Source organism: Fusarium redolens (assembly GCF_020744475.1).
Source record: "Fusarium redolens strain MPI-CAGE-AT-0023 chromosome Unknown BKA55scaffold_2, whole genome shotgun sequence".
NCBI classification, from domain to species: Eukaryota; Fungi; Ascomycota; class Sordariomycetes; order Hypocreales; family Nectriaceae; genus Fusarium; species Fusarium redolens.
The window spans coordinates 2,152,298-2,171,871 of record NW_025763665.1 but is presented as its reverse complement, the minus strand read 5'-3'; the positions used below and the strand labels follow the sequence as shown (position 1 = coordinate 2,171,871).

General features: G+C 48.5%; 5 protein-coding genes across 5 annotated transcripts; 3 read left to right on the top strand and 2 right to left on the bottom strand.

The window, feature by feature from the left end:
* Positions 1-700: 700 nt before the first annotated feature.
* BKA55DRAFT_684597 (S-adenosyl-L-methionine-dependent methyltransferase) lies at positions 701-2,561 on the top strand (the record flags this gene model as incomplete). The annotated part of the gene is made up of 2 exons (XM_046198666.1): positions 701-901; positions 960-2,561. 2 exons carry the CDS (start codon positions 701-703, stop codon positions 2,559-2,561), a joined length of 1,803 nt encoding a protein of 600 aa, XP_046055150.1.
* Positions 2,562-3,979: 1,418 nt separating this feature from the next.
* BKA55DRAFT_589750 (major facilitator superfamily domain-containing protein) lies at positions 3,980-5,847 on the top strand (the record flags this gene model as incomplete). Its single annotated transcript, XM_046194994.1, has 3 exons — positions 3,980-4,655; positions 4,741-5,421; positions 5,474-5,847. The coding sequence occupies 3 exons, from the start codon at positions 3,980-3,982 to the stop codon at positions 5,845-5,847; spliced, it is 1,731 nt and encodes a 576-aa protein (XP_046055149.1).
* Positions 5,848-6,647: 800 nt separating this feature from the next.
* On the bottom strand, positions 6,648-8,975 carry BKA55DRAFT_534109 (MCM2/3/5 family-domain-containing protein; the record flags this gene model as incomplete). Its single annotated transcript, XM_046189557.1, has 4 exons — positions 6,648-7,140; positions 7,202-8,610; positions 8,659-8,785; positions 8,839-8,975. 4 exons carry the CDS (start codon positions 8,973-8,975, stop codon positions 6,648-6,650), a joined length of 2,166 nt encoding a protein of 721 aa, XP_046055148.1.
* A 558-nt stretch (positions 8,976-9,533) lies between these two features.
* On the top strand, positions 9,534-13,003 carry BKA55DRAFT_684594 (Vps54-like protein-domain-containing protein; the record flags this gene model as incomplete). The annotated part of the gene is made up of 4 exons (XM_046198665.1): positions 9,534-9,625; positions 9,680-9,822; positions 9,871-12,739; positions 12,787-13,003. 4 exons carry the CDS (start codon positions 9,534-9,536, stop codon positions 13,001-13,003), a joined length of 3,321 nt encoding a protein of 1,106 aa, XP_046055147.1.
* A 2,147-nt stretch (positions 13,004-15,150) lies between these two features.
* On the bottom strand, positions 15,151-15,651 carry BKA55DRAFT_534107 (uncharacterized protein; the record flags this gene model as incomplete). The annotated part of the gene is made up of 1 exon (XM_046189556.1): positions 15,151-15,651. One exon carries the CDS (start codon positions 15,649-15,651, stop codon positions 15,151-15,153), a length of 501 nt encoding a protein of 166 aa, XP_046055146.1.
* Between the last annotated feature and the right edge of the window lie 3,923 nt (positions 15,652-19,574).

Sequence of the window (19,574 nt, the reverse complement as noted above, 5' to 3'; positions counted from 1 at the left end):
GTGGAGAAAAGATTTTCTAACATTTCTTGCCATGGTGCATCTACGGAGCATCTTGTATAGGGGTCCAGTGACCACTTCGCTTCCTTGGACTGGAAAATATAAGGTTGGCGATTTCATGGACAGGCATTTCGATTCAAGTTTGCGTGGTGCAAGGGAATGGAATTGAGGGGAAGGAAGAAAGTTTTTGGATGATTCGCTTCTACACATGTACATTTATGGAGGACATACCTTGCTTGCCAAGGGCCCAAAGCGCTTGAGCGCATATCTTTTGCCCATTACGAATCCAGGGCATATGCAAAATACATTAACTCACAGCACATAGCAGTGATCAAAGTGTCCTCAAACTCAGATTGGCATAGTAGTTGCACCCATAATAATCCTACTAAGGACCATATTGCTCGAATGAAGAATCGAGTGTCAGCCTGGGAACGCGGATTCTCAACTTACTGCAACAGCCTCCGTTCATCGTCAGGGGCTCTAGATCAACATTACACCCTATTGAACTTTACGCCTTCGTCCATTCGCATTCCCAAAAACCTTCCTCAATTCTCGCGAAGAGGATACAGCACACAGAATATTCACTTATACAGATTTTCTCCATCGGCTAAAGTTCGGTTAAAATTGAACGAACGACCAGCCTTTCTCTCTTCCATTTTCTTCTTCACCATACGACACTTCCTCCTTCAAAGCCACCTTGAAAATGTCTCTTTATCATGAGGCAGCAGAGATCCTGACGGGCTCATCGTTTGAAGGCGGTAGTCTCAAGTCGCGTGTTTTCAAGAAGAAAAATCTCAAATCTGCACCAAATCAAGTTTACGCCTTGGTGTTAGAGAGCTGCAAATGGAGTCTCATTCTGAAAGAAGTGATTGAGAGATCAGAGCTCCTGAAACTTGAGCGCAAGGTTTGCAGCCCATCGTTACGCTAGACTCCGGACCTTCTTTACTAAATCATCCACGCAGCTGACTCCGACATTGTCATTACTTCTTGTACATGACCTCTTGTTGGCCAAGAAGGGAATTGCTCTTCCACAAGGCCATGGACTTCGTGCATCAATTGAGAGGCATAAAGGACGCATAAGCTCAGAGTTCAAGCTTGCACGGCTTCGGAGAAAGATGCCAACACTCGAAGCTTTGAAAGAGCAAGTTGAGAGACAATGCGCTGGCGAAGAAGCGAATTACCCTCGTTGGGTTCGTGTCAATGCTGTAAAGAGTACACTCGAAGAACAGTTGGAAACGACTTTCTCCAAGTACACTAGAGCCACATCCATCAAGGAGGTTGTCACGAACGCTGGAAGACTCATATACGTTGACCCACATGTGCCAAACCTTCTGGCCATCACTGCAGGAATCGATCTCACAAAAACAGAGGCGTACACAACTGGCAAAATCATTCTACAAGATAAAGCCTCTTGCTTCCCTGCTTATCTCTTAGACCCCAGAGTAGAGGATGGCGACCTGATCGACGCATGCTCTGCTCCTGGCAATAAGACAACTCACTTGGCAGCAATCCTCAAAGAACACAGACCCGAGTCCAATGCACCAGAGCAAACAATCTATGCATTTGAAAAAGATTCTCGACGAGCACAAACTCTGGAAAAAATGGTCAAAATTGCAGGTTCGAAGCCTGTGACAAAAATTGGATTTGGTCAAGATTTCCTGCAGGTCGACCCCATAGCGGAGAAGTACAAGTCAGTCGGAGCTTTGCTATTGGATCCAAGTTGCTCAGGAAGTGGTATTGTCGGACGGGATTCGATGCCGGACCTTCACCTGCCAGAAGGTATCAGCAGCACGGGAAAGGGTCCAGCAGCAAAGCAAAACAGCCGCAAGAGGAAACATGAGCAGGCAGAGGCGTCTGAGGACAGGATCATGATAGACGATGACGGTAACGAGACCGCCATCAAGTCGGAGAAGGACCTAGAAGCACGCTTGGAGGCGCTGTCTTCTTTCCAACTGACGCTTCTATTACACGCCTTCAAATTCCCAGCAGCAAAACGAATTACATACTCTACTTGTTCAATTCACATGCAAGAAAACGAGCGTGTTGTCGTGAGAGCTCTTGAATCTGACATTGCGAAGGAAAAGGGTTGGCGCATTCTTTTGCGGAAAGATCAAGTTTCTGGTTTGAGAGAATGGCCCGTTCGAGGACTACCTGAAGCCAGTGGGGGCGATGAAGAAATAGCAGAAGCTTGCATTCGCTCTTATAAGGACGACGGGCAAGGTGTTATGGGATTTTTTGTGGCTGGTTTTGTGAGGCCCGATGTACAGAATTTCGAGACTACCGGCAACGAGGGTCCTTACCTGCGAGACGACAGCGGTGCGATCATCCGTGACATGCTCGGTATGCCAGTCTTGAAAACGACTGGTGAGCATGTCTCACTAACCGCAAGAGATGATGACAGTGGCGATAGGAACCACCAAGAGGAAGAGGATGAAGATAAAGATTCAGAAAGCGAGAGTACAAGCAGTGCTGCAGCACATGGCCTTAATGCTCGACAGATCGCCTTCGATGCAAGTCAAGGAACTGACACAGACGAAGATGAGTGGGAAGGTCTTGCAGATTAAACCGGCAGTACGGGAAAAGCCAAGGGCATTGCTTTCGGCAAACAACAAGACGTCATATCACAGTCCACTAAGATCAAATCCATAACGACGAATGGTTCCTGAAGAATTGGATCTGCGCCTTCTCGATCAAGGATGAAAGAATTGTGGTATAACTTAAAGATGAAAGACAGCGTGGTATCGAACAATTCCTCCCATCTTACGTGATTGATACGCCTCGGCAACTTTTTGTCCTGGTCGGTAGACGGTTGTTTGAATGGATCCGAACGCCGTTTACTTTCTCTTTTATATCACGAGCTTAGTAGGTCACCATGTTGCAACCATCACATTGCAACGCATTCTCCCGCCATTAGGTGACTAAAGAGCAACTCCAACATCTTCTCGACTTAATCTGACGGAATAAGATCGATCCGGAGCCAAGTCTGGATTTATTCGGCGTAAGAGTCCGGGAGGCTATCATACGAGGTCGTGGGGCCAGGCTTCGAATTGAGTTTCCGTCTTGTTGATATGAATAACCTAATGGGGCTTGAAAGAATACGCCGGCTCATTCGGATCCGAATCGCGGACAAAAAAACGGCGTTATAAGATACCGAATACCGATGACTTGCTAATAAACCATTTTAGCAAACGTGACTGCTTAACATTAGTCAGGTGTGTCGGCGGGTTTCGGCTTCATTGATATGTGATTGATAGCCACTAACACTTTTTTGATGTGTATTCATCGAAGTCAGCCTGGTATCTCCCGATGGGGGTCGAGACGTGCTTGATAGAGTGTCATTGCTGACATTGGCCTGATACTCCTCCCCTGGAAGGGCATTCGCACCTCGTTAGTCTGTGGGCGATCAGAAGCGCTGACGAATAACCGCATCGCCCTATGCGATCCTGTTGGCCCCCCAGTCCTCAGCTCAAGGTTGCTTCAACTGATAGACAACATGTTATATGACCGAGTGCAGCCACAGGGAAAGTGAGTGTCGGGACGGGATTCAAACGGATTTCGGCTGATGGGAAGACGTGATGCTTTCTATCTTGCACCCCATGCGTGGCATTCATTGGTGTTTGCAAGATGCTTCGTGCCTATAAGCAACTAATAGAGGATGTGCCGATCCGTGTCACCTAGGATAACAGTCTGTACGCTCTACTCGGCTCCCTGCTCCAACGACGACGGGCCGTGAATCTGACCAGGGACCAGACAGGACTAAGATCAACATGAGATGAATATAATACCTTGGCATGTGCCGTTCTTGGTTGCTCTTATCCTAGCTCCTGACCTGCTAGATCAGATACTAGTGTGCCGTCTTGAGGTGTACATACAAATATCACACGGCTTCTTATACTGAGCTGTTTACTCGTCAGGACTTCTGTCTATATCGGCTCCTTCAGCGGCTGCACACTGTTGTGAGGCTGTAATACATATCGCCATCATGACCGTCGCTACGCAGCTGCAACCTCCTACATCTTCAGCTTCTTCAACAATAGCTAATGCAACCGACATCGAATCACAGCAGATAAATGCCAAGACCTCACACTTCAACCTTATCCTTGACCAAGTCGGCGTTACTGATGCTGTTCTTAACTACGACTACACTGGTCACGGAACAGCAGACTCTCCGTACCTTGTTGAGTTTCTTCCGAACGACAGTCGAAATGCATTAAACTTCTCACGATCAAAGAAGTGGCTTATTACCATCCTGCAGGCTATAGCAACACTTGCGGTTACCTTCGCCAGTACAACATACTCTGGAGGCCTTGGATCCATTTTGATGCACTTCCATGTCTCAACTGAAGTTGCCATACTTGGTATTTCGATGTTTGTTCTCGGCTTCGCTATAGGACCGCTCCTTTGGGCTCCAATCTCAGAGCTCCATGGTCGACAGATTCCATTCTTTATCTCTTTCATGGCCTTGACCGCGTTCAATGCAGGTGCCGCAGGTGCTCCGACCATGGCGGCCTTGATAGTCCTTCGTTTCTTTGCTGGTTCTTTTGGATCATCACCATTGACCAACGCGGGTGGTGTCATTGCTGACATGTTCGATGCTCGAGAGAGAGGACTTGCTACAGCTCTCTTTGCTATGGCCCCTTTCCTAGGCCCTACTATTGGTAGGCCATTCCCCGACACAGAGTTCGACATACAAGCTTGTATGCTCTCGGCATTGCGAAGAAGACGCTGACTGTTCTACGATAGGTCCCATTGCTGGTGGGTTTCTTGGAGAAAACGAAGGTTGGCGTTGGGTTGAAGGGATGACGGCAGTCTTTACTGGTGTTGTCTGGATTGTTAACTCACTAGTAATACCCGAAACCTATGCTCCCTATCTCTTGCGTCGCCGAGCAGCTGTCCTTTCCAAAAGGACTGGTAAGGTTTATATTTCCAAGATTGATGTCGGTCGTCCCCACACCACTATTGCCACACAGCTCAAGACTGCAATACTTCGTCCCTGGGTATTGCTATTTAAGGAACCCATTGTTCTTCTGACCTCGCTGTACATGGCCATCATCTACGGAACATTATATCTCTGCTTTGCTGCCTTCCCAATCGTTTTCCAAAAGGGCCGTGGATGGAGCCCAGGAATCGGAGGACTTGCCTTCACTGGCATCGCTGTGGGAATGTTATTTGCGGTCACTGGTACTATCCTGGACCAAAAACGATATACGCGGGCTGCCGAAGCCGCAGGTGGTCATGCACCTCCTGAAGCTAGACTGCCCCCTTCACTCGTTGGCTCAATACTTATCCCAGTCGGCCTCTTCTGGTTTGCCTGGACCAACGGCAAAGATGTGCATTGGATTGTGTCTATTATCGGCTCGGCCTTTTTCGCTTGCGGCTTGGTCTCGGTCTTTCTTTCACTATTGAACTACCTCATTGATTCATGTAAGTTCCGCTGCAGCGATTCTTCTCATCTCCTCCAGCTAAACTCTTCTAGATGTTATCTTCGCTGCTTCGGTGTTGGCTGCAAACTCAATCCTGCGCTCCCTCTTTGGCGCCGCGTTCCCGCTCTTCACGACGTACATGTACAACGACCTGGGAATTCATTGGGCCAGCTCCATCCCTGCCTTCCTGGCCGTCGCTTGTGTCCCGTTTCCGTTCCTGTTCTACAAGTACGGAGAAACTATCCGTATGAAGTGCGAGTTTGCCGCCGAAGCCGCCAATGTGTTACAGCGCATGCGCACCAAGCACGAGGTCATCACGGAGGACCAGGCCGCCGAGGAGGCGCATGAGGCCGAATTGGAGCGTCGGGCGAGCAATGCTCTTCGCCGCAGTTTAACAAAGACTCGTACAAGCAAGTCTATCCACTGAGGCACTCACCAGTGATCATCATCTCCTTTTGTCTAATATATGATGCAAATTAAGCATATATAGAAGTTTCACGGGATAGGGATTTGGGCCTCAGCACATCTGATGGCCATTATCGCCCAACCCGCTGAAAGTATCATCAATGTTGGTAAAATTGAATTTCTTTCCATGGTTGGAGTTAACATGGATGTGGGTTTGGTTACGATGGAATCGATACAGGGGACAAAACTCACCAGACTTGTCTGGTTCCATTGCACGAGGAGGTCAAATGTATTCTATGCATCATCTCAGCACAAGACTAATATATAACAACGCACTATTGACTTAAACCTCGCACCACATGTTGAACCATGGCTGGTCTCTGTTTAAGTCAAGACCTTACTTTGGTACGGCGGTGTATTTTATGCATCCCCCCTTTCCTTCCGTTGCGTCTCTATTACTTCCGTTTAATTCATATTTTCTCTCAAAACAGAATTTTGCTTATTGAATGGGCCAATATATGATCAGTGTAGCTGGGCCTTGGTAAGCCATTATTGAGCGGATCTTTTCCCTTGAACAACCCCAGTGGCAACAACCTCACGTGTAGTCAAAGGTACTCTGTACCTGCTCTGACAAGCAGGGAAACGATTCACCATTTTATTCAGATCCATAATGGGACTTCGAGTCTTGTTGTCTTTTAAAAATTTGTTCATATACAACAGTCATAATGATCTCGCCTCATTACTCGTAAACACAGTCTACCACCAAGACATCTACCGAAATTGACAAACCAGCCTTTTACATTACCTGCATTCATCGCCACATTACGCTCCATTTCTATACACCTGTGCACCTTGGTTTCTGAACATGATCGTATCTCTCCGTTGGAGAACCATCAACGCTCGGTTGAGCGCTTGTTCGCTGTATCCTTTGCCTTCGACCATTTCTCTCCGAAGTGTAGATAGGCTAGTACTCCAGCCGATAGGTAGACGACGTTTGAGCTCCGTCTCGAGGCGGTTAACTTCATCGTTCAACTCGCGGCTGCCCTGGTTGCTGCCCTGGTTGACAGCATCCATGGTAGAGCACAGGAACAGTCGAATGGCCTCGTCAACATGTACTTCAGTGGCGATGGGAGAAAGGGTGAGCTTGGCAAGAGACTCGGTAATACGGACGATAGCCTCTAGTTGACGGACTGTAATGGGAATAGAGGAACGTGTGTTTGCTTCCATCTCAGCAGCGTGGACCTGGCGTCGGATAGAGACGAAGTGAGACGAAAGCTTTTCAGCAGCTTCAGAACTGAGTCTGGGTGCGCAACGTCTGTCGGATATTAGTACAAATAAAATAGAATAAAAATAAAAGGCTTGGAATTGTGACTCACGTTTTGCAGTAGGTGATGTATCGTCGCATCTTGTCAATAGGAATTTCGGTTTCAGTCATGTCCTCGGCGCCTCTACCATTCATCTGGATACTGAGAACGTGCTTGGCCATTGTCTCATCCTTCTCGCGGCTATGATCATCCCTGACAATGAAAATCATATCAAAACGTGACAGAATAGTAGTCTGAAAGTCAATGTTTTCTCCAGGAGTCTTCATATCATCATATCGACCAAAGATAGGATTGGCAGCAGCCAAGACCGATGTTCGCGCATTCAGAATAGTAGTGATACCGGCCTTTGCGATCGAAATAGTCTGCTGTTCCATAGCCTCGTGGATCGCAACTCGATCTTCGTCTCTCATCTTGTCGAACTCATCAATACACACAACTCCTCCGTCGGCCAAGACCATGGCACCACCTTCGAGATAGAATTCGCGAGTAGATTGATCACGTTGAACAGATGCTGTCAGACCTGCAGCGGAGGAACCCTTTCCTGAGGTGTATATAGAGATAGGAGCCGCCTTCTCGACGAATTTCAGAAGCTGTGACTTGGCTGTACCGGGATCACCAAGAAGCAATACGTTGATGTCACCTCTTAGTTTCATTCCATCGGGAAGGATTTTCTTCGAACCACCTAACAGCAAGCAAAGAATTGCCTTCTTAATATCGCGGTTTCCGTAAATAGAGGGCGCAATGCAGTCGGCCATCACGTTGTATATATCGGGTCGTCTGCTGAGCTCCAGAAATTCTTGCTCTTCTTCCTCTGAGAAAGTCGCATTTCCCTTGGCTGCTTGATCGATATCCGTCTGGATTCCAACCGCTCTGAGATAAGGGGTACGGATGGCTACAGCACCACCGGTAGAAGAGTTCTTAGAAGCCTTATTTTGGTAGATCGAGAAGATGCCCATAACAGTACATCTCGATCCGGGAACAACTCTGTTTGTGAGGTATCTGTCAGCTGAGATGAGAACGTGTCGAGGCAGTTCTCCGACAGGGACTTGATCGGGAGCCTCTTGAAGCTTGATGATTTGTTGATCGACAAAGCCAGACTTTTCGTGAACAACAAAGTAGGGGTCCAAAGGACATTTTGGAGTTGGATCGTTGGGGACTCGGCTACGGGCGCATTGTCGAGGCAGAGTGACACCTGTGAAGCCACCTAGGACAGGAATGTTTTGTGTGTGCCCGCAGTTGCGGCATTGGATATGGAGTTCTGTCGCCTTGGACGACATAACAGAGGCACCGATAACAATACCCGGGACTCGTACCAGTCGCGCAATGGCCACGGAATCGAGGTTACGGATCGAGACGTCGTCGGCATTCGAGTGAAGAAGAAGTTGGTGATCAGGGATCTCGGCCTTGGGCTCATGGGGGAAGACAATACGGTGTGTGCATTTTTTTAGTGCATTTTCAAACTATTGCCTTGTTAGAAATTTATGTATTGCGTGCTGCGTGGTCCTTACTAGAGGGATAATCTCTGCTGGCTCGGATGTCAACCGGTGCGCGAGCTCTTCGTTAAAGCTGATCAAGTCGTTGATGTTGACATCGCAGAAGTATCTTTTGAGAAGGGCATTCTCTCGGAGTTGGTCTCTACAGCACTGTTATTATGAAGGACTGCCGAGGGATAGATATTTGGGGCAAACCTGTAGACGAAGTTGTTATCCAGTCGAAAGTCAAGAATGAATGTTTCGAGCTGTGTCTGGAGCTGCATTCGAGTATCGCCATTCTCAGCGTAACTCGGCTCATAGACATGAGCCGAGTAGATTGATCCGCGATCCATTGTGTAGCTGTGTGATTTTGAATAATCTGGTGAATCACTCCTTTCCTTTCGTTGCAAGCCTAAAAGTCGACCAGGGAGTTTGGAGATCTTGCTTGTGGATCGATGGAGGGGCTTTGCTCCGCAAGTTGGAAGGGTAACCTTAGGGTCAATTTACGCGAAAACGCGGAGCCCCTCGAGACGCGACGCGTGCGTATAGTGGTTGCAGCTCTGGGCCTAGGTACCTAGGCAGTTATCAAGCTCGGCGCTTATCATCACGTGCTGACTCCAAGGAAATAATTGGTTTAGGGGGGAAGCTGCGTAACTTACAAGGTGTCTAGACGGCGACGTACTGAAGGTACTATTCAAGACCCTTTTTGGTGATGATGGCGCATTCTTGATTCTAGACTCTTTCTTTTTTTTTTTCTTTACTTAATTGTCCTTTCAAATCTTATCTATCACATACGTTTGACGGTGCACATTTTGTTTCCAATTCTTTGAACGATGATACCCTAATAATACACCATCTACATCACGCATCCACCTCTGAAGCTGTTCTTGCTTATCCGAATCTCGTTGACCATGTTCTCCCCCAGCTCTCCCGACGCTGCCAAGTCTGCGGACAACCTTGCATCATTGTCGCCCATAGGTCGTGGGGAGCTTCCCTTCCACAGGTAGCCTTCTATGCCTTTATTTCATACCAACAGACGAGACTAACTTGGGTACAGCAACAATCATAGACATGCACCAATGCATCCCCACCCGTCAGCACGACGTGGCTCTACAGCGAGCTCCATCCATTCAGTAGGAGGTATCCTTGACAGTGCTCCCAGCAATCTGGCAGCTTCAGTATACGAGTCAAGTCAGAATGGTTCGTTTTACTTCATGGATCTTTCATCGCAAAGCTAACCTCCCGAAGCTATCTCAACCCTTCTTCAACCCCCAATTGTACGAACTGGTCTTCAGCCTCACACCTCAGCACCAGCCTCAACCGCGCATAAACCCCCGACGGCCCGGGATATTCCCCCAGTAACGTTGACGAACATCACAAAAGTCGACACTGAGGAATTCAAGCCCTACTTGTCACAGATCGGAAGCCTATACGAACAACTTCAACGGTTGAAAGAGAGCGACGAGGAGGCCAACAAAGAGCAGCGCTCTAGCCGGCAGGATACCCCGACCGAATCGAGCGGTGATGGATACTTACGGCCGGGCCCCAAGCCTCGTCCAACTCGGAAAGGCTCGACTGCATCACTTTCTTCGATGAACTCGAATGATGGTCATAGTCCTGTGAGAAGACCAAGTGCTGGCTTCATCCGAAGGTCCACGCATGGACCACCTCCTCTATCAACAATCCCAACTGTGTACTTTGACGATGAATTCCATCTCGAGAATCCCCGAACTTTTGACATTGTGAGCGAACGATCCGAAGTTATCCGACCCGCCAACACCGATGACGGACAAAGCTCACTCAATGGAAGCGCTGCCGCGCCAAGGAAGGCTCTTGCAACCAATGCAATTTTGCAAGAGAAGTTGTCTTGGTACATGGATACTATCGAGGTTCATCTCATCAACTCCATCTCCACCGCATCAACGACGTTTTTTACCGCGCTGGGATCGTTGAAGGAACTCCACTCAGAGGCCGCGGAATCCGTTGGGAGAATTAAGACGCTCAGAAAAGAGCTTAAAGCTTTGGACGAAGAAATCGCGACCAGAGGCCTCCAGATTGTTTACCAGCGAAGGCGCCAAGAAAATCTGCGACAGCTAAATGATGCTGTGCTTCAGCTGAGGCAGATTGCAGATGGCCTTGCAAGTTGTGAGACGCTAGTGGACGAAGGGGAAGTCGATAAGGCACTGGCGAATATCGACTCTCTTGAAAAGCTTATTGCGGGCGAAAGAGACGCCACTGCTGCAAATGAACATGATATTCAGTTGCGGGACTTGCGTTCAGCTTCAGCTTTGCAAGGCGTCCACGCTGATCTAGCAATTTTGCGGTCTCGTATTGGAAAAGCATACGAGACCAACTTCCAGAATATCCTAATCCGTGATCTACGACGACATGTCGAATCCGTATCATCCCAAGAAATTCTCCTTAGGTGGAGTAACGCAGCGAGTCGATCCAAAGGCAGCCACGCCAGGTCTCCTTCAGTCTTTCCAACCTATCTCACAAATACCGACGAATTGAAGACCGAGCTGCTCCCCAATATGGTTGGTCTACATCGGGCAAAACACATCGCTGAAGCGACTGTCGCTTACCGAGAGTCTGTCTTACGTGAAATCAGAAACTTGATTAGACGCCCCCTGCCCAGTTCTACGGATGATGATAACGAATCAATGATGTCAGTTTCTACTGCAAGTGGTGGCCGCCATCTATCAAATCAGGAGAAGTCGTCTATTTTGGCACGGAATCTTCGCTCTTTGGATCCTGAGGATGGCGAGGATCTTCTGATCAAGATCTACATCGGAGTCACAGAGACACTCAGGAGACTTACGACACAAGTCAAGGTCTTGTTGGAGATTACTAGCTCCCTCACTGAGAACCCACAGGGGGAAGGGTTGATGTCTCCCACAGTCAGATCACCGATATCCAGTCCGAGACCAGATAGATTCCCAAGCAATCCTATGAACAGTGCAACATTCGAGGTTCAAGAGGAGCTCCACAAGAGCCTTGACGTTACTAATCTCCTTGGCCAAGCCGTTGATGTGGCTATTGAGAAAATCGTCAAGGTCTTGAAGGTTCGAGCAGAGCAGACTGCACAGTTGCCTTTGACCCTCTTCCTCCGTTACTTTACACTCAACCTCTATTTTGCCACCGAATGCGAGTCGATATCTGGCCGAAGCGGCACGTCTCTCAAGAATGTGGTTAATGGACACATTAAGGACTTCGTGCAACGGAATCGCGACGCTGAAATGCAGAAACTGGCTCAGGGGATGGAATCTGATCAGTGGAATGCCAAAGATTTTACCGAGAAGAACACGGAGTTGCTGAATACCATTCTGGGGAGCAGCACGCATGATCCTCATGAGTGGACAGACAGTACCAAGATTTGGATACCTAGTTCGGAATTGGAGCCTGTCAATGAGGAAGAGGCAATTGAAACAAACGGAACCGGCAAGGAAAAGACCAGGACTGCTACAATCGATTCAGAGACGTTCATGTTACCAAAATCGGCCATTCTATGTTTGGATGGAATTGCCAAGTTCTCTCACCTGATCAGCGGTATACCGTCTATGACTGTTGATATTGCAACATCATTAATTGCGTATCTTCAGCTCTTCAACTCAAGATGCACACAGCTTATTCTTGGTGCCGGGGCAACGCGGTCAGCTGGGCTAAAGAACATCACCACCAAGCATTTGGCCTTGGCCTCCCAGGCGCTCTCATTCACAGCAACTTTGATCCCACATGTTAGGGAATTTGTGCGACGTCATGCTGGATCCGGAGCGAGTGTATCAAATCTCATGGGTGAGTTCGACAAGATTAGACGACTATTACAAGAGCACCAAGACAGTATCTACCAGAAACTGGTTGAGATCATGGGCGGCCGAGCAGCCATCCACTCGCGAACTATGAAGACCATCGACTGGGAAGCAGATGGAGACAAGGGCGTCCATTCATACATGGAAACATTGGCAAAGGAGACAACTACTCTACATCGTGTCCTGACGAAGCATCTCCCTGATACATCAATCCAAATGATCATGCTTCCTGTGTTTGCTAGCTACAGGGATCAGCTTGGGTCAAGTTTTAGAGAAGCAGATCCCAAAACTGAAGCTGGTCTGAAAAGGTACGTTCTGTTGAGTTTTAACTAGCCAGCCAACTGACCATCCCCAGTATGAATAACGACGTTGAGTTCCTCACGACAAAACTCGGAAAGCTGGATGGCTTCGGGGAAACGGGAGAGTACCTACAAAAGATCATCAAGTCTAAGCAGGTCAAGGTAGTGGAGCCAGTCATAGAAAAGCCCGCAGATGAAAAAAGGGATGATGAGCCCAAAGAGAACGAGGCGGTTCCTGCAGCAGAGTCCACCGCGGAGAAGGAAGAGAAGTAGATATTATGATAACGTAACTAAGAGCACCTTTCTTTCGGGCTGAAATGATCGAGACCGAGTCCGATATCACGGGTGGTTGCACGAAGTGTCTAGCTTGCAGGACAAGCACCAGGGGCTGCATTGCTGATGTTCACTCGACCCCGACTCGCATTTGACGAGCGGAGACGCAGACAATGATTTGATGTAAAAGGTTCGCCGGAGATCGAACTCACACTACAGATACGTTCCCACAGTTGAGAGTTATTACTGTGTGAGCTGAATTAGTAGCTGTTGAGCCTGGCGTCAAGCTCATCATTTTTCCCGCAACCCGCATTCCAGTCTCAAGCCTCATCCGAACGCCTGTCTTCTCGTGTCTACCAAGCCGCGTTCCGTCAAAGGATGCCGTATACAGCAAGGGAAGGGAATTAAACTCCCGACGGGAAGAAGCTGTCAAGTCTTGGCGAGAACCGCTTGCTCGGGTTTCCGAGATTTCGGCAGGGTCCTTGATGGTGCTGCGCCTCTCTGGTGCTTGTCTGTCATGGTGTTGTAGAAGTTGGCATCTTGACGTTTATCAAATTTCATGGTAATGCTTGGCTTCTATTTACAGCTTGAAAGGTCAGTCCTCTTCTCTGTTAGAATATTCGGGCATAGGGTAACTTGAGGTTTTCTTATTAGTGGCAATCCTCCAGTACTAAATTCTTTCTTACCCACATCTATATCGCCAATTCCTGAAAGCATAGACCCGACGGGTGTAGTTTATTGTGTTCAGTATGGTAGAATCCAAGCTACCACTAAATCCAAACCCAACACATCTGTAGTTAACTTTCATATGCGACTCACATGTTTGTTGAACAGAGTCTCCCGAAGTCGCACAAACACAGGCGCGGAAATAATAGTGACACTCCCGCGACCGGGTTGTGCGGTTTTCTCGTATACAGAGAAAGACTTGGCCGAAGCGCGGGTTTAATGTTGGGATAATCATACTTCGCAGGGGTACTTGCTTGATCTGCAATCAAGGTGATCAACAGCACTACGATCGGCCAAAACTCAATTCAGTAGTGTTTATTTCTTATTTACTTTCCCAAGAAGGAATATCGAGCATCTCAACCTCATTTTTGTCATTGCCCCTTTAACTCAACCGATAACCACAGTTTCCAGTCAGCGCCAATTTGGACATCATAGCGCAACTCGCTGACAGTTAGTTACCAAGTGCGGGTTACTGTACTGTACCTACGTTAGACTAGAGACTCGCATGCAGGCCACGTTACATTCCGGCCAGGGCCAGGCACAACCTTGTTCCTGCAGACACGACATCAGCCATGATGCGCAACTGACGTGTCCCTCTCTCCTCTCTTGTCGGGGAGAAGGCAAAGAACAGTGATTGACACTCAGTGAACTTCCGAATAATCAAGAGGTCGGCTCGGAAATGGAGCCAGTCAGTGCCCAGGGGCAGCAATTTGTTTCAAGTCTGCATGTGGCTGTTGCGTCGTCACCCCATTACGCACACAACTCAACCTCAATACTTTTTTTTCCCATCCTGGCTGGATCAAACAATATTGTATACCCACAGGTCAAAACTCTATGTTTTCAAGTCTATATGTCCAGGTCTAAAGTCTAAAATTTGTCCAAAAAGGGAGAATCCCATCTTTTTGTAAAGGGGCTTTTGCGCCCCCAAGTAAAGTATGTACAGAGAAGTGTATGTAAAAGTCTCTCCAGACATAGTCTAGATTTCAACGAGTGTGTGAAGATGTTCATCAAATGTAGAACGAGTGCCAGCCTCAATCCTCTTGCTGATACAAGAGGCATCAAGCCTGTGATGCTACGAGAGCGCGGAAAGAGTGACGCTGCTCCGTATTGAAGAGTCCCAAAGTATGAGACTCAAGTCCTGTTTTGTCCTTGTCTTGTCTTGCCTGTGTAATCCATCCATCCATAAGCGCCACCTGCTCCAGCCCAAAGGTCTATAAAGAAAGGCCTCGGTTTTTTGCAACACACGAGGGGTATCTTTCGGGGTATGTAAAACGAGAATCGTGTAGTGTAATGTAGAAAGGGATTCATATCATCGTCAACGCGGTGTTCAACGCCGCAGCGTGAAAGTGTAAAAAGGGGGGGGGGGGGGGGGTGAAGAAGTGAAAGTCAAGGGCCGTCCGGGCAATTGGCGACATGGACGTTTAGTTAGACTTGGCCTTGTAGGGGCTGGCGCCGTCTCCAAGGGTGGTGATGAGGTCAACCTCGTCAGTGACCTTGGTCTGAACATCATCAGGGAGCCAGTAGCAGTTGTCACAAGGGAAGGTCTCGCAGCCAGACATGGGGGTGGCAGCAGACTTGGGCCACATCTGCTTGACGTTGTCCTTATCGTTGGGGTCCACGATGGCAGAGACATCGAAATAAGTCTTGCCGTTCCAACCACCAAAGGTGACCTCACCGAGCATGCCAGGTTGGTCGGGCTGGCCCTTCTGGACAGCGTAGAAGTTGCCAATGTACTTGTCAGGGAAGTCAACAGTAACCTCCTTAGCCGAGCTGACAGTAACGGATTCGGGGCCCTCGAAACCAGGGTCAGGGGTGAAGATGATGGTGCGCTCCTTGTCGTCAAGAGTGACAAAGGTGACCGAGGCAGCGGCAGCGTAGGTAGCAGAGGCAACGAGGCCGATGAGAGCAGTAGCGAACTTCATGTTGGCGGTGTGATTTGGGGGTTGTAACGGGGATGGGTTTGTTTGGAGAATTCTCGATTGTCGTCAAGACAAGAGTATTGATTTTATGCAGGGTCTGATAAAGGACTGAATCAGAACTTGTGATACTCCGAAGTGATGGAGTAAGTTGGTGGTCGAGAACTAGCTCGTTCAAGGTTGATCAGGGATTGTGATAGACTGTGCTTCCAAAAGGAATGAGAAGCTTTGAGTCAAAGGAATGATCGTCCGAAGACAAAAGTGTAATCTGAAACGGAAGGACTGTGTTGTGTGTTGATCAGAACAAACGTCTGGAGAAAGGAGAGAGGGAGGCCCGTTTTATAAACAACATCTGGACACGACAGAACCCAAAGACCCGGCATACTATACGGAGGAGACTAGGGTTGCCGAGATCAGATTTGTCAAGGAAAACGCTCAAGCGCCTCAGTGGAGTCAACGCACGAGGAGGGCGAGGCTAGGATGTCTTGACTTGACTTGACCCGACGGGCTTTGCAAGAGGCTTCCCGGTGGTGTTGTGGGGGTGAGTTATAAGTGTGGATGTGACTTCGATGTGAACGGAACCACTTTATCGGCCAACACACAACACAAAGCTGATGAACTGCACTGTACTGTACTCCGAGCAACCCAACTCATAAGTTAGGCCTTGTGATGATACCAACAAAGTTCTCTTCTTCCCCCCCGCACCAGCACTCCTGCAGTGATTCAGTTGCACCTTTCATCTGCCCAGCACAAGCACGCATGTACAGTATCATCGTACAGTGAATTGCGTGTCCCTGTGGTGGTGTGGGTGTGTGTGTGGGCTCATTTGGCTGCTCCTGACTGGTCCGGGGGATGCTTGCTGACTGCGGGCCGTTTCTATGTTTAAGCTTTCAGAACAAAGGGAGGCCAGGCCGTTGTTTCAACGCTTTCCCTTGTGGCTTTTTTCATCTTGTCTTCGCCTTCAGAGAGAATGATCACTCCTGTTCGCTCATTCGTCGTCTCGAAATGAACCAATCTGTGTCAATTGGTTCTTCATCTCAATTGTCATTTTGCGTCTTGGGTAGTGTTTCACTGCACAGTAAGCGCGCGACAACAAAGGAAGCACCCAAAAGATAGATACATACAGTTTTGTGCAGTACAACAAATCCGGAGCTAGAGGCCCGCCCCAGCCATCGAGAGGAAATCGAGTTCGAAAGACAAGCTTCTAGGTTCTCTTTCACGTGGGACTAAGGCAATGCTGTCCCTACCAGTTTAGGCCAAGAAGCCGGCAGGCAAGAGACAAGAGGCGTCTGTCAGTGATTCAGCGTAGCCGCTCCCACCCAGTTCCGCGGCTACACACACTACGAGGCTCTCTGTATGTACCTTTAGGCCTGCAAGGGAGGGGCCAAGTCCCACAATATCGCTCTATTTTTTCTTCTAGTTGCATCTTGGTTTGATTCGACTAGCTGCTTCTGATCTCCCATTGGTTAGTTGTTTACCACCGGTGCCTGGTACCTGACAGGCGTCCATGTGGTTGGGCTTGAAAGGCTTGTTTCGAAATCTGCTCCGCGCAAGGAGGGTGTGAAGAGCCTTTCTCTTTCAGGCTGTCGGATAGCGGGAGCAAAACGTACCGTACAGGGGTCCAGCAGTTGGGCAGGGTTCATTGCAACTTTGCAAGCTGACCGGTGTGCACGTCAGCAAAATCTGCAGGACCAGAACACAATTTTCTTACTCTTAAAAATATGGACTCTGCTGGTACTCTGCCGGGAATAGTCTGGTTCCATGCAAGCACTTAGCTTCGCTTGCTGGCAAGCGTGGCATCATCAACGACCTGAGACTTCAATGAAAATTCTGAGCATCCTGGTATGGCTGGCTGGGCCACTGACGCCAATGTGGCTTTCCCTTCCGCGACCTCAAACTTACGTATCCATTACCGACACGTGGAGACTGAATCAATCAATCGTAGTTACTACGGCTTTTCTGAGTCTGCAAAGGCGAACAGACTTTTCGCGGTGCGGGCACTAACAACTCGACATTCCTAACCAATGCCCCGTTGAAGGATGCCGGGAAGTGAAAAGTGCACGCGACCGCCATGTTTTTGTTCCCTTGGTTGCTATCAGTAGGTTCTCCCGAACCTTTTCACAGAGCTAAGGCCCTATAAAAGATCATGATTTAGTCTTTGACGATGGTACATTTTTGATGAATAAGTAAAAGCTGGTACATAATGCCACGTCGCGACGACAACGAAGCAAAACAAGATTTTCAGATCGTTTGCTGTGCCTGACGATCAATTGCTTCTGGCCCTGTTTAGAGTAGCCGATAATATCTCAATGGGGGCCAGGGTAGGGCTGCCGCGTCACCAATGATCAGCTCAAGGTAGCTTTTAAGAAGCTCGCATCCTTGCGATTTGCGAGTAAGATGCTGGGACATTGATTCATTACATTGCCCGAGCGGGATGGCGCTGAAACCATGGGGTTCCCCATTGGCACAAGATGGTAAGGTGGGAGTCGACCCGATGATAGTACTGGCGTCCCAGGCCCTCCAATGCTTGCTGGGTATCCGTGAGAGTGATTTGTTGATAGCTGCGCCTTCATGGTAGGTTGCGTTGGCCGAGGAGACGAGCAAAATAGTAATAATGGGTCGGGGTTTTGTGCCTGAGGCCCCTACACTAGAGAAGCATGGAACTTAACGGATTTGTATAAACGGAGTGGGAACAAAAGAAAAATTCGCTTTCTTGGTGCGTTCAAAACGTCGCGGACGTTCTTCCGTCTTGGTGGTCTAGGCCGTTGCCCACAGTACGAAACTGTTATGAAAGGTTTGTACGCCGCGCGGTTTTGCTTCCCTCTCAAATTGTTGGCCTAGCTCAAGAAGGTTCCGTTCTGCACGTTCTGCAGCCAAGAAGCGAGTGTGCCACGGTGTGCAAGTGTGTAAGACTGGCTGTCATAGGCCCGCGGAGTTCCATTCTGAGGTCTGACGTTCACATCACCAAATTTTGTTTTGTTGATTGTTGATCACAATGCCCTTGGCCAAGTTTCACTATGCATGTGAAGGATTTTGCAAACCAAAGTTCTGGGGCTGAACGAGCTTTTCGTCCTTGATTAGATACGATCGATTGTATCTTGCCTCATGCTGCATCGTCGATGACATGTCCTCTTGTCGAACCAAATCTAGTTCCTAGCCAGCAATGTCGGCAAAAAGTCCGTCGTTGCGAGTCATCGTAGCTGCCAGACCAATTCTTGCTGCATGCAGCAGAGGCTAGGCTTCATATCACTGCCACCTGATCTTTTTTTCAACAACAGTTATCAGAAGGCCTCTCTCAACGTAACATCATACCAAAATGTGGATAGAGCGACAACTAGGGCTCGTCTTTCATATTCCTTAGTCCCGTGTGGCGGATTGTAAAAACAGAAGTTTTCTCCTGGTTACTAGTGAATCATTTGCACCCCAATAAGGCGGTTCAAAACATCAATGGTGTCAACAAGTTCCACACTTGAAGACTCGGTTGATCAGGTGCACGAGCTTGCGTACGCTACTTTGCTTGAACTGATTGCGAAGTTCAGGATGTTGAGAAAACATCAAGCAGTAAGTGGAAAGGTCCATAATTTCGGGGACCGGCCGGCACCCCGGTGATCTTTGAGGTGAGGCCGAAGGCACTGGATCTGATCCGTTACCGAAGAGCACATCCCCACTCCGAGCTCAAGTAGTGTCCGCACACATCGGCCGACAAGTTTCCCTTCTGTCGTGATGCAATAGGTTGTTGGTCTCGAGGTCCAGAACAAGGTTCATGGCCAAGAAAGTAGTAGAGTGGGAAAGAAATCCCTCATCTGAGGCGTGGTCGTTGTAGCAAGCTTGAAAACACTGGAATGTTCAAGTCCCAAGTGATGAGAAGTGCTTGTGCTGTTTGGGATCATCTCAATAGCGCCCAATGATGTTCGTGGAGGTTTGTAGAC